Source organism: Leptonychotes weddellii, chromosome 9 (genome assembly GCF_054177405.1).
Source record: "Leptonychotes weddellii isolate Sample4059 chromosome 9, ASM5417740v2, whole genome shotgun sequence".
In the NCBI taxonomy this organism is placed as follows: domain Eukaryota; kingdom Metazoa; phylum Chordata; class Mammalia; order Carnivora; family Phocidae; genus Leptonychotes; species Leptonychotes weddellii.
Window position 1 is genome coordinate 9427256 of NC_138377.1, and position 12934 is coordinate 9440189.

A 12934-nucleotide genomic window follows, 5' to 3' on the forward strand; every position below is an offset into this window, starting at 1 on the left:
GTTAGGGTTCTAGAAAATTATATATAATGAATTAAGACTGTACTACCTTAGGTCCAAACATCTTGACTTCTCTACCTTCTAGAAAAACACCTTTAATTGCTATTCAAGGACCAAAGGTCTTTGCAAAATGCAGTGCGTCTCTCCGGGTCTATTTGTGTCTGTTTTTACAACTGCATGACCTTAAAGACAGAGAAACTCAAATAAACAAGCAGCAAAAGCAGAAGAGTTGCAAAGGTGGGGGAAACATTCAGTGTTATGCAATTGGTAGCATCAGTAACATACTTTTGAATTGCCAGCATAATGCTAATGAGAGATCCAACAAAAGCCTCCATCCATTATTACAAAGAACCCTGAGAAAGAACTGCTCTGTTCTTTTTAAAAAAAAAATTACATGTGATGAACGCTTTTTTAGTTTTCTTCTATCACCTTTTCATTTTTAAATTTGACGTTCCTCTTCCTCTCCTGAACCACACGCAGAAATTCTTCAGTGGATTTCTGTTATGCTAGATGGAGAAACATTGGCAGTCGAAGCCAAAAGATCAAAGGTCAGACCTGAGCCCTATCATTTACTAGCTGCAAAGTCTCAGACAAAATTGGTATAATAATAGTTCTCTTAGAATGTCAATATGGAGATTAAATGAAATAATACACGTTTCAGTTGAGATGACTTTGAATGAATGTTACAGAAAAACTAATAATAAAATTGGCTCGCATAATTGCCAAGGCCAGAAGTAGGACTAGTTTCAGGTAAAGCCTGCTTAAGTATCTCTAATGATATCACAAGGATGTTAGTTTTTATTAAGGTACAAGTTAATATTACCTTAAGACAGGCTTCCCTCAGGGAGCAAGATGGTTGCAAAGAGCTCCTGGGGCTATATACTTTTTTAGTCATATTCAGTGGAAGAAGGGAAGACTCTTCCAGCATCTTCTGTGGAAGAAGAGATATTCTCTTCCAGAAGTCCTAGCAAACATTTCACCACATCCTGGTTCTTGAGGGGGTTCCTTATCCGGATTCCCCTGACCTAATTTTTAAAGTCAGGGGAATAGTTTTTGCTGAAAATTTTAAATCAGGCAACCAGGTATAAAGCATGGATTGATCCCACTCAGAACACTTGATTGGGAAAAATAAGGACGTTATGAAGAAAAAGGAAGGTGGGAAATGGATGTGAGACCATGACAATGTGTGAGAATGCACCCTGAAGTAGGATGCTGAGTAAACTGAGGTGAATTCCATCTCTAGGTTTCGTGAGGGAAATATATCCATCCAAAGGATTAAGGATTGGCTGTCCCCTTGCCAATTAGACCTTCAGAATGTTCCATAGCATCTTCAATATTTGAGATTCTATCACCATTACTCACCCTTGCTTTTCCATATTAGTTTAGGGTTTATATATCTCTAAACCAAATGGTTTAGCTTCACCTGTTCTTTTTAAAACACAATTTTAAGTTTTATTTTTTAATTTTTTCAGGTTTATTTATTTAAGTAATCGCTACACCCAACATAGGGCTTGAACTCACGACCCCGAGATCAAGAGTCACTTGCTCTTCCAACTGAGCCAGCCAGGTGCCCCAAGCTTTGCCTGTTTTTTAATTTTATAGAATTTAAGATGCCATTATTTAGTGTCTCACTGAGAAAAAAGAAAATATCTTAACTATATCAGGACCCAGTGCTAAGAAGTCATCAATTGAAATTTGGTCAACAAATGTCAGCATTGTTAAAAAATGTATCTTAGAAAGAATGGAATACAATAATACAATACATGGCATTATCTTGTGTGATCACTCCTGTGTCTTGCTTCTTTGGCTTAACATCATGTTTGTAAGATTCATCCATGTTTTTTATAGCTTAATTTCATGTAATGCATTAACATACTACATTTTTATCCCTGCTCTTATTTATGGATATTTAAATTGTTATCAGTTTTTGATTCATATAATCAATGCTGCTATGAACCTTCTTGTTCATAGCTCTTGTGTATACATGGGCATAAGTTTCTCTATATACCTAATGTTAGAATTGCTGAGCCATAGAACAAGCCAATTTTCATCTTTCCTGCCTAACGCCAAACTGCTTTTATAAATGGTTCTTCCTAACGGTGCCTGGGTGGTACACTCAGTTAAGCGTCCGACTCTTGGTTTCGACTCAGGTTGTGATCTCAGGGTTGTGAGATCAAGCCCCGCACTGGGTTCCACACTCAGCCCAGAGTCTGCTTTCGTTTCTCTCTCCCTCACCCTCTGCCCCTCCCCCCCATTCTTTCCCTCAAATAAACAGATAAATTTTTTTAAAAAATGGTTCTTCCTCGGGGCACCTGGGTGGCTCAGTCGGTTAAGCGTCTGCCTTCAGCTCAGGTCATGATCCTGGGGTCCTGGGATCGAGCCCCACGTCCAGCTCCCTGCTCAGCGGAGAGCCTGCTTCTCCCTCTCCTTCTGCCTGCCATTCTGCCTACTTGTGCTTTCTCTCTCTATCTCTCTGTCAGATAAATAAATAAAATCTTTAAAAAAAAAAAATGGTTCTTCCTATTCTCAGTCTCACCAGAAGTGTACATAGTTCCTATTAACCTACATCCTCATCAGGACTTGAAATTGTCTTTTTTTTTTTTTTAATTTTTACCAATCTGATGAGTCAGTAATTTTATCTTATTGCAGCTCTAAGTTGTATTTCCTTTGTACTATCATGATTGAACACCTTTTCATTTGTGTCGTTTGGTTGGATTCCTCACAGGTTCAAATCTTTGGTCCATTTTTTTATTGGGATGCTTTCTTATCGAATTGTAGGAATTCTTTATATATTTTGGATATAAGCCTTTTTTGTTTTTATGTATTGCAAATATCTTTTCCTTTCAGGTGGTTTGTCTTTTCACTCTCCTTATTGTGTACTTAATGAACTGAAGTTCGTATTTTAAATGTGGTTGCATTCATGTGTAGGGGAGGCAAAAATTTACCTCTATCTCCTTAGAGGTGGGACTGGCTGGGACTGAGAATTAAATCAATATAAACAGATTAACAAGAGAAAGGCATACTGATTTTTGCATGTACATGGGAATTGCCATAGGAGAGTGAAGACCCAAAGAAGCAGTTGGAGCAAAACACCTATATACTAAGCTGGACAAAGAGTAGTAAATAGAGAAAATAGGACAATACAAAGTATCTTGAGTCAGAGCGGTTAATTGTAAAGTGACTAGGAAGATAAGGCTTAGTTGAACAGGATTTGTTTGTATACATTTCCCCTAATCTTTGACTCTCAAACTCTCTGTCTCTGATGATAAGAATGTTTCTTTCTTCCTGGGATAGGCAAGACATCTTTCACATCTTTCAAGGTATCAGTCATTCTTCTGGGCACTTTGACACATGTGTTTTCATTTCACTTAATATTTTAGACTTCAGGAGATTCAGAAAAACACTTGGAAACAGAATCATTATATGCAAAGCAGAAGGAGAAATAGAATTTTCCTTTTTATCATGATTTCAAAAACCCAGCTTCCTGGGGCGCCTGGGTGGCTCAGTCTGTTAAGTTTCCAACTCTTGATTTCAGCTCAGGTCATGATATCAGGGTCATGAGATTGAGCCCCGAGTCAGGCTCTACACTGAGCATGGAGCCTGCTTAGAATTCTCTCTCTTCTTCTCCCTTGTATCTCCCCTCACTTGTTTGCTCTTTCTCACTCTCTCAAAAAACACACAAAAAACACAGCTTCCATACCGTATTCCAGAAAGGAGCCTAGGGAGGGATTTCAGTGGATGGTTATGTATGATAGAAAAAGGAAGGAACAGAATGGAGTAGCAGAAAACGGTATACACAGTTAATGAAAGGAATGACTCAGGTTTTCAGCATAGGAGTCCAGGTGGATCGGGTGGATGGGGTACCATTTGCTGATGGAGGGAGCAGAAGGAGGAACAGAACACAAATTCAGGTCTCTTGATTCCAAGTGACAGAATTCCACTGTTTTTACCCACTCCCAACCAGTTTAAGATTTTAAAAGGGGGGAAGTAAGGGCAACTTAATGGCTCATCAACACAAGAAAACCAAGGGTGGATTTGTTTAGGGCACAGCCATGCCCCAATGTTCAAATGATGTCATGGCTTCCCCTTCTATAAGCTCTCTGTTTCTGCTTGTGGTGTTCATTCTTACTGCTCTTGGCTTTCTCCTCACAGCTGAAGAAGAAAATCTACATTGTCCTCTAAAGTCATAATCCCAGAGATATAGATTAAGAGGAAACATATCCTAGGATAGCCTGGCAGAAATTTTCAGAAACAACTTTGATTGGCCTGGTTTGTGTCAGATGTCCACCTAGATCCGTATGACTCTAGGACCCATTCTGTTCACCACTACTGAATATTATCTTAGCACTAGCCATTTTTCCCCCAGTCTGTCTTCCTGTTTAGACTCTAAACTCCTCAAGGGCAAAGAATCACTTATTTTTCTAGCCTGAGCATGGGCACTGTGCTTGGCACATGGTACTGGAGGCTTTAAAAAATGTGTTGGACTAAAACTAGACACATCTAAACTCTGATGGATGTGTAAACTGAGTTGCTTCAGTATCTTGAAAGTGTAGCTAAGTGGTATGATAAGAAACCACAAGGTGGATGAATTAAAGGGTGGAAAACATCATGGAACACTTATGCTTGGATTTTGTGAGGGCGAATAATACCCAACTGGTCTACTAGAGTTCTCTGAATGTGCAGATGGACGAAAGGACAAGGTAGAACAGCAGACCTTACTTGGTGTTTCAAAACGCCTTTGATAGGGGCACCTGGGTGGCTCAGTCGGTTAAGCATCTGACTCTTGATTTCGGCTCAGACCATGATCTCTGGGTGGTGAGATCCAGCCCTGCCTCTGCTCCGTGCTGGCTGTGGAGCTTGCTTGAGATTCTCTCTCTCCCTCTCCCTCTGCCCATCTCCCTTAAAAACAAAACCAAAAAGCCTTTGATAGAATTTTAGATTTCTACTGTTGTTGGTTTTGTTTTAATTTTGTTTTTTAAATTGTGTCTAGGAAACAGAACCAAAGTCAAGTAAGGAGGGTCAGGAATAAGTGAGAAAGTGTAATGATGGGGACGGATCTTTTTTAATGAATTATCAAGAAGGGGTATGGACAATAGAATTTTTAGTTTGCATGTAACAACTCTTTCAGTTAATGCAATACTTAGTTGATTAAGACAAAGATAAATGAATGGGAACTACCTTGCAACACAGCCCCCCCCTTATCGTTCCAGAGTCAGGCAGGGTATGTCAAGGGTCTGCAGGTCCCCGCTCCATTTTTTCTTTGGTGATGAGCTCTCTAGCCATACTTGCTCTTTTACCTTTAAGGTTAAAGAAGAAGATAATGTGGGGCATGTGTTGGCTTTGACCATGCTTTGCTTCATGGAGCAGGCCAAAAATAAGTGTGATGTGGTAGACAGAACTCATGGCCTGGAACCATGACCACTGGGAGACTGCAGTCCCTGTGACCAACCTCAAGTTGTCCTGCCAACTCATGCTCAGTTTGGTTGACTTTCAGCTCCAACCACCTGTAACCTTCCTTCTGATGTCTGATTCTGGTCCTGTGTGGATCACCCGGCAGCACCAGATTATTGCTGTAAGCAATGACGTTTCTGAGGAAGAGAGCAAAGAAGAGGGGAGTGAGGAGGTGGAAGCTGAGTTGCACCCCATTTTGCCTGCCAAGAAATGGGGACAAGCCCTAATTCCTCTTTGGTCAGCTAGCTGCCTGCCACATATGCTTTGGACCAGATTCCTGTGCAAGTTTCAGTAATTTTAAATGGGTCTTCTCCATTGAAGAGGAGGGTTGGGGGGGCCCTCAGAAGTGAAGGGGGCCCCATTCTCCATAGCACCCTAGTGTTCTTCTAATCCTATACCATGCCTGGCGCTTCCCTTTTCTCCGGGAGTGGGAGGAACCCTGAACTTCTATTCTGACCCTCTCCCCCCATTTGCTATGAGGTTGAAAGTCAGCATCTGAAGCTCAGGATTACACATTTTTAACACTTTTTACATTTTTGGATAAAGGTTGGAAGGATGCCAAAAAAAAACAACAACCGAAAAACCCAAATTCTCCAACCACATATGAAATGCTTGGATAAAATAATGAAGGACCAAGAGATGATGAAAAACATCACAAAATGAGAAATTGCTCTTATTCTTGTAAGCCTAGAGGTGGTTTGAGAACAACAGAAAGACTCGCTGTGACTTGGAAAACTTGTTTCTCAAAGGGTGGGTGGGGACTGAAAATGAAAATACTTTCAAGAGGATTTTAAATAAATTCCCAGAGGACAAATACATCGGGTATTTCTAAGCCCTACCTGAGAACTGTGAGGGGTGATGTGCCTGGCGACCAGGGTCAGAAGAATGTCTGGACTTCTAGTCTGGGCTTGCTCACGCCTACTTATTAATGCTGCGTGTGTGCCCCAGGGCAGACCACTGAGGATTTCCGAGACTATTTCTTAGCTGTAAAACGACTATAACCCTAATACCTGTCCCGACTACTTCAAAGGGTGGCTTGGTGTTCAAACGAAGCCATGTATTTAACGGTGTTTTAAGCACTATAAGGTGTTTAATAAATACAAGGTGTTTTTGTCATGGCATCGCTGGAATTATTGCAAACTCCCAGACAAGGGGCATCCAGGGAAGGGCGATTTGGCTCATCCAAGCAGAGATCATGCGCTTTCATCAATTCTTGTCCCTCATTTACGGAGACATTTTGTTGAGGAAAACTTTTCCGTGTCTTTGAGATTTTTGTTTTAAACCTGCTATGGCAAGTAGCAAGGTGCTGCCTATAAAAGCACCACGCAGACAGAGGTGAAGATAAACTGCCTAGAAGCCGCCGAAACGCCAAGATTGTCAGAAAGGAGTTTTCCGCGGAAGCGCTGCCTTCTCTGACAAGAATGCAAGATGTGCGATCGATCAGGATGCCGGCCGCCAAATGGCAGCATGAATTGGGTCGAACTGATCGTCCAGTAACGTAGTTATTATAATTCCGTTCTGATACATTTAATGATTTGTCACAATTCCCCGAAGGAAGCAGGATGCCGCAACGAGCTTCAAACTCCGGACGTCCCGCGCTGCGCTCCCCAGCGTGGAGAAGAAATAATGCGCGCGCACTCGGCTTCGACCGCTGCCCGGGCCCACGATCCGCCTCTCCGGCCCGGCCCAGCCCGGCCCGGCGCGCGAGCCCACGTGACCGCAGGCGCGGCGGCGACGGCGGGGGCGGGGGCGGGCGGGAGCTAGGGCCGGCTCCGCAGCGCCGCGCAGGCGCCCCAGGGCCGCGCCGAGCCGAGCCCCTCCTGCTCCCTCTAGGAGTCAAAATGGCGGCGAGGGGAACCTGGAGCAGCCCTGGAGCCTGAACCACTGACAGGAGCGGAGAGGGCGGCGGCGGCGGCGGCAGGAGGAGGATGGCCGGGGGTGCTGGCGCCGGTGCGGACGGCGGTGCTGGTGGCGGCGGCGGGGGCGACGGCCGCGGTCCTAGCGGCGGCAGCAGCAGCAGCGGCGGGAGGAACCTCCGGGGTGAGTGTCCCTCGGTGTCTCTGAGGCTGGGAGCCGAGGCTGTGCCCGGCGCCGCGCGGGGCGTCCCGGCAAGGAAGGGGCTGTGCCTAGGAGGTGGGGGCGCCGGGCTGGGGCTGGGCCGCCGCGGGGGACGCCAGGCCGCCGGCGGGGGAGGGCAGTCGTCGGTCTGGGGCTGAGGCGGCGGCGGCGAACTGACCGGTGCCCGTGCGCTCCCAGGGGCAGACTGGGCTGTGCGCCGTCGTCCCGGGGGCAGAGGCGCGAGGTGTGGCGCTCGGGGCGGGGAGAGCAGCCCGAGGTGGCCGCGACGGCGGCCTGGCCGGCTCCGGGTTCCAAGGGGCGGGACCCGCCGCTCCCAAGACGCCGGGAAACCGCTCCCGAGATTCGGACGCGTTTTACCCGGCTGCGGGGCTGCGACCGCCCCGGGGTGGGCGTGAGAGCGGCCGGCAGGAATAGGGGAGGGAACAGGCCTGCGGACGGCTGCGCCCGGGGAGGAGAGAAGTTAGATCGTCCGGGTAAGTTACTGTTCCGGGATCAAACTGGAATTGCGTTTTGACAGGTTGGGAGGAAGACAATACCTGGTGTTTGATAAAGGAGTCTGTGCTTGGAGTACTTGAATGGCTAAAAGCGTGCATTTTCAGTGCCTTATCATTTGCACAGCTGTTTACTAGCCTTACCCCGAGGATGAGAACTTTCTCACCGTCTTTTTGGAGAAGCTCTGGCGAGTGTTGTTTCTGCTTTGAACTACAATAGCACCCCTTCACATACCAGCACAGATAATACTCTGGATTAGGCCTAATTTACAGAAGCAGTCTTGGTTATCTTTACCAGAGAAATGTTCCTTCTGCCAAAACATCTTATTGTCATGAGAAAATAGGCATTTTTACAGAATTACTTAGTTTTTTTTCAACTAACAGAATCTTTTGTCTCTGAATGGCATCTATTTCTTTTAGATTGTTGAAATACATTACTTTCTTCCGGAAATGTGGAAGAAAGATTTGAAATAGCAAGAATCATACATGTTAATAGAAGCTGTGATTAAACTTGTCCTGGAATTTTGGAGTCAGAAAAACCTTTAGAGATCTGGTATGACTTGTTTTAAAGCTGAGAAACTAGGCCCAGGGAGATGAGTGACTTGCTGTGGGTCCTACAACTGGCTGGGGATTGGGCCAAAACTAGGATCTGGGCCTCCCTATGCCCCCATTTAGAGAGCTCTTCTCACTACACTCCTGAGCCTGTTACTCCTCACTGATGGCATTCTTCACCAATACTGGTTCCCATCCCTAGGTCTTTGTGCGGTAAAGTTGAAAGCAGAAATGAGAAAGCGCCTCACTCTCATTCTGACAGCTACCCTCAGTTACCACAAGTAACTGATGAGATGGTTTTCCCTAACCTGAATTTAATAAAACTGACGTTTCATTTTGAGTTTTCATAGGCCTGTAACTGTATTTTCACCCAGTGATAGGCATGGCTCATTCTTGCATGCATTCAGTAAAACCCATATGTAAGTCAATATTCTGTCCCACAAAGCCTAACTATTCTACTGTTCTGTGCCCCAATACCAGCATTTAAACAAGTTTTGTATGAGACTCTGATTTTAAGATTTAAAACACCCGTGTTTGCTAGGTTATACCGCCTAATTTCCACGTATTTTCTTATTGAATTACAGCAGTTTTCTTTGTTGTGTGTCACAGATTAACCTTCAGAAATGCAATAATGTCAAATGATTCTGATCATGTTCTAGTCAGTGAAACGCACATATCAAAGTTGTACCTTGTGTTCAGTTACCCTGGTGATTATTGAAAATCTGCTTTGCGTTTTGCGTTATATTAGTTGTGAGAGGAGGAAAAAAAGTGTAATATATAGACTTTGCCCTCAGGAAAGATAAGATGTACCCTTATGAGTCTAGGAGACAATCTAGTACATTCTATTAATACAAAGAATACTGTAGGTGTTCTGGTTAGAGGGAGATGAGTGAGGCCTCAGGAGTCTAAAGAACTTCCTGGAACACTTGGGACTTGAGCTAGCCTATGAGGGTTTAGATTTACAGAGATACTGGAGCAGTTACTCTGTGAGGGAAAAGCGAGAATATGATGTGGAGATTAGCTTGGGGGAGGGTAATGGAGGGAAATTAGGATGAGCTGGCAGCTGGATTTGGGAAACTAAAAGGAAAAAAAATCGCACAGTTGGAAGGGTATCTCGAAAGGTTTGAGTACTAGATTGAGGAGATTTGGATTTCCTTTTTTTTTTTTTTTTAAAGATTTTATTTATTTATTTGACAGAGAGAGACACAGCAAGAGAGGGAACACAAGCAGGGGGACTGGGAGAGGGAGAAGCAGGCTTCCTGCTGAGCAGGGAGCCCAGTGTGGGGCTCGATCCCAGGACTCTGGGATCATGACCTGAGCCCAAGGCAGACGCTTAATGACTGAGCCATCCAGGCACCCCGAGGAGATTTGGATTTTCATCTTCTTGGGCAAGATATGGGGAGCCTTTGTAAGGTTGGAGGCCAGATATTAGTATGACAAACCAGCAAGATGAACCTGTGAGTGATCTACAGGTTGAGTTCGAATGAGGAGAGAATGGAACGAACCAGCAATGACAGTAGCTGTTGCAGTTACCTAAATAGGAAGAGATGAGAACCTAGGCTTGGATAGAGTCTGTAGGAAGGATGCATGGCAGGTGTTGTTTTTGTTTTTATTGTGGTAAAATGTACATAAACATAAAATTTGACATTTTAACCAGTTTTAAGTGTATAGTTCTGTGGCATTAAGTACATCCACATTGTTGTGCAACCATCACCACCTCCCATCCCCAGAACTCTTCATTTCTCCCCCCTGAAACTCTATACCTGTTAAATACTAACTCCCCATTTCCCTTACCCCCAACCCCCTGGCAACCATTATCTACTTTTTGTCTGTATAAATTTGACTACTCTAGGTACCTCATGTAAGTGGAATCATACAGTATTTATCCTTTTGTGACTGGCATGATGTTTTTAAGGTTCATTCGTGTTGTAGCATCTGTCAGAATTTCCTTCATTCTTAAGACTGAATACTATTTCATTGTATGTATGTACATCCATTTTTGTTCATTTATCTGTCAGTGGATCCTTGGTTTGCTTCCACCTTTTGGCTGTTATGAATAATGTTGCTATGAATATGAGTGTACAAATGTCTGTTTGAGTCTGTGCTTTCATTTCTTTGGTGTATATACCCCCCAAATTTTACGTTCCCACCAGCAATGCACAAAGGCTCCAATTTCTCCACATTCTCACCAACACTTGTTGTTTTCTGTTATTTTGGTAATAGCCATTAAAATGGGTGTAAAGTAGTTTATCATTGTTTTTTTTTTTTTTTAAATAATTTCTACACTCAACATGGGGCTCAAACTCACAAGTACGACCACGAGTCACATGCTCCACCAACTGAACCAGCCAGGTGCCCCCATTTTAGTTTTGATTTGTATTTCCCTAATGTTTAATGATCTCTTCTTGTGCTTATCAGCCTTTTGTATATGTTCTTTGGAGAAATATCTATTGTGCTTGTTTCGGCAGCACATATACTAAAATTGGAATGATACAGAGATTAGCATGGCTCCTGCACAAGGAAGACATGCAAATTCATGAAGCATTTGGACTGTTGTGTGTCTTGGTCACTTCATTGTGCACAGGACTTGCACAAATACATGAAATGATTAAACAAACAAACACTTCAGGGATCTGATTACTGGTGACTGAGGGCAGCATATTTTCCAGGTTCTTCAAATACTCAGTAACCATTAATTATTTGATGTCTCATGCCATATTGTAACAGTCTTACTAAATTTTCTACTTTCAAAAAAAAAAATACCTATTAAGTTCTTTTTTTTTTTTTTTAAGATTTATTTATTTATTTGACAGAGTGGGAGAGCACAAGCAGGGGGAGCAGCAGAGGGAGAGGGAGAAGCAGGCTCCCCACCAAGCAGGGAGTCTAATGCAGGGCTGGATCCCAGGACCCTGGGTTCATGAACTGAGCCAGATGCAGACGCTTAACCAGCTGAGCCACCCAGACACCCTGCTATTAAGTTCTTTTACCATTTTTTAATCTAGTTGTTTGCTTTTTTGTTGAGTTGTAGGAATTCTTTATATATTCTGGATATCAATCCCTTATCAGATACAGGATTTGCAAATACATCTGCCATTCCACGCATACCTTTTCACTCTGTTGAGTGGCCTTTGATGCATTTTGGTGAAGTCCAACTTACATAGTTTTTTTGTTGTTGTTGCTTATGTTTTGGTGTTATATCCAAGAAATCATTGCCGAATCCAAAGTTATGAAGCTTTCCCCCTAAAAAACTCTTACGTTTAGGTCCTTGCATGCAGATATCCAGTTTTCCCAGCACCATTTGTTGAAAAGACTGTGTTTTGGGGCGCCTGGGTGGCTCAGTCGTTAAGCGTCTGCCTTCGGCTCAGGTCATGATCCCAGGGTCCTGGGATCGAGTCCCACATCGGGCTCCCTGCTCGGCAGGAAGTCTGCTTCTCCCTCTCCCACTCCCCCTGCTTGTGTTCCTGCTCTCGCTATCTCTCTCTCTGTCAAATAAATAAAATCTTTAAAAAAAAAAAAAAAGAAAAGACTTTTTCCATTGAATGGTTTTGGCATCCTTACTGAAAATGACTTGATTATACCATGCAAGGGTTTATTTCTGAACTCTCTATTCTGTAGGTCTGTGAGTCTGTCTTTATGCCAGTATCACATTGTTTTGATTACTGTAGCTTTATAGTAATTTTTGAAATCTGGAAGTGTGAGACCTCCAACGTTGTTCTAAATCAAGATTGTTTTGGCTGTTTGTGGTCCTTTGAGATTCCAAATGAATTCCAGGGTGGATTTTTCAGTTTTTGCGGGAAAAAAAAAAAAAAAAGCCATTGGGATTTTTTTTAATAGGGATTGCATTGAATTTATAGATTGAAGCACTATTGACATATTAGGTCTTACAGTCCATAAACACCAGATATCTTTCAATTTATTTGTATCTTTAATTTCTTCCCAGAACATTTTGTGGTTTTCAGTGTAAAAATCTTTCACCTACTTGGTTAAGTTTATTCCTAAGTATTTTATTTTTTTGATACTATCACAAACAGGATTGATCTCTTAATTTCCTTTTTGGATTATTCATTGTTAATGTACACAGCTCATTTTTGTGTGTTAACTTTTTATCCTGCAGCTTTACTGAAAGCATTTATTCTAACAGATGTGTGTTTGTGTGTGTGTGTATGTAATCTAGAATTTTCTACACATAAGATAATGTCTTTGAACAAAAATAATTTTACTTCTTCCTTCCAATTAGAATGCCTTTTATTTCTTTTTCCTGCCTAATTGTTCTGGCTAGGACTTCCATAACTATATTGAATACAAGTGGTGAAAATATACATTCTTGTCCTGATCTTAGAGGAAAAACTTTCAATCTGTGACCA

The 12934-nt window shown here is 42.9% G+C and overlaps 1 protein-coding gene and 1 non-coding gene across 6 annotated transcripts in view; both read left to right on the forward strand.

Moving 5' to 3' along the window:
* The first annotated feature begins 7264 nt into the window (after nucleotides 1–7264).
* The window catches only part of BTBD7 (BTB domain containing 7), an 80880-nt gene continuing 75210 nt past the window's right edge, over nucleotides 7265–12934 (forward strand). The window contains exon 1 of one of the 5 annotated variants that reach the window (XM_081830021.1): nucleotides 7265–7488. In XM_081830021.1, coding sequence (XP_081686147.1) covers nucleotides 7377–7488 — 112 coding nt within the window. In that variant the 5' untranslated portion in view covers nucleotides 7265–7376. Of the gene's footprint in view, nucleotides 7489–7774; nucleotides 8001–12934 lie in introns of those variants that run through there. The other 4 variants (XM_081830023.1, XM_081830022.1, XM_081830019.1 and 1 more) reach the window with 4 other exon arrangements.
* Nucleotides 11023–11126, forward strand: LOC115943543 (U6 spliceosomal RNA). Its single transcript, XR_004078111.1, has one exon. It is a non-coding gene; the product is annotated as a U6 spliceosomal RNA (small nuclear RNA).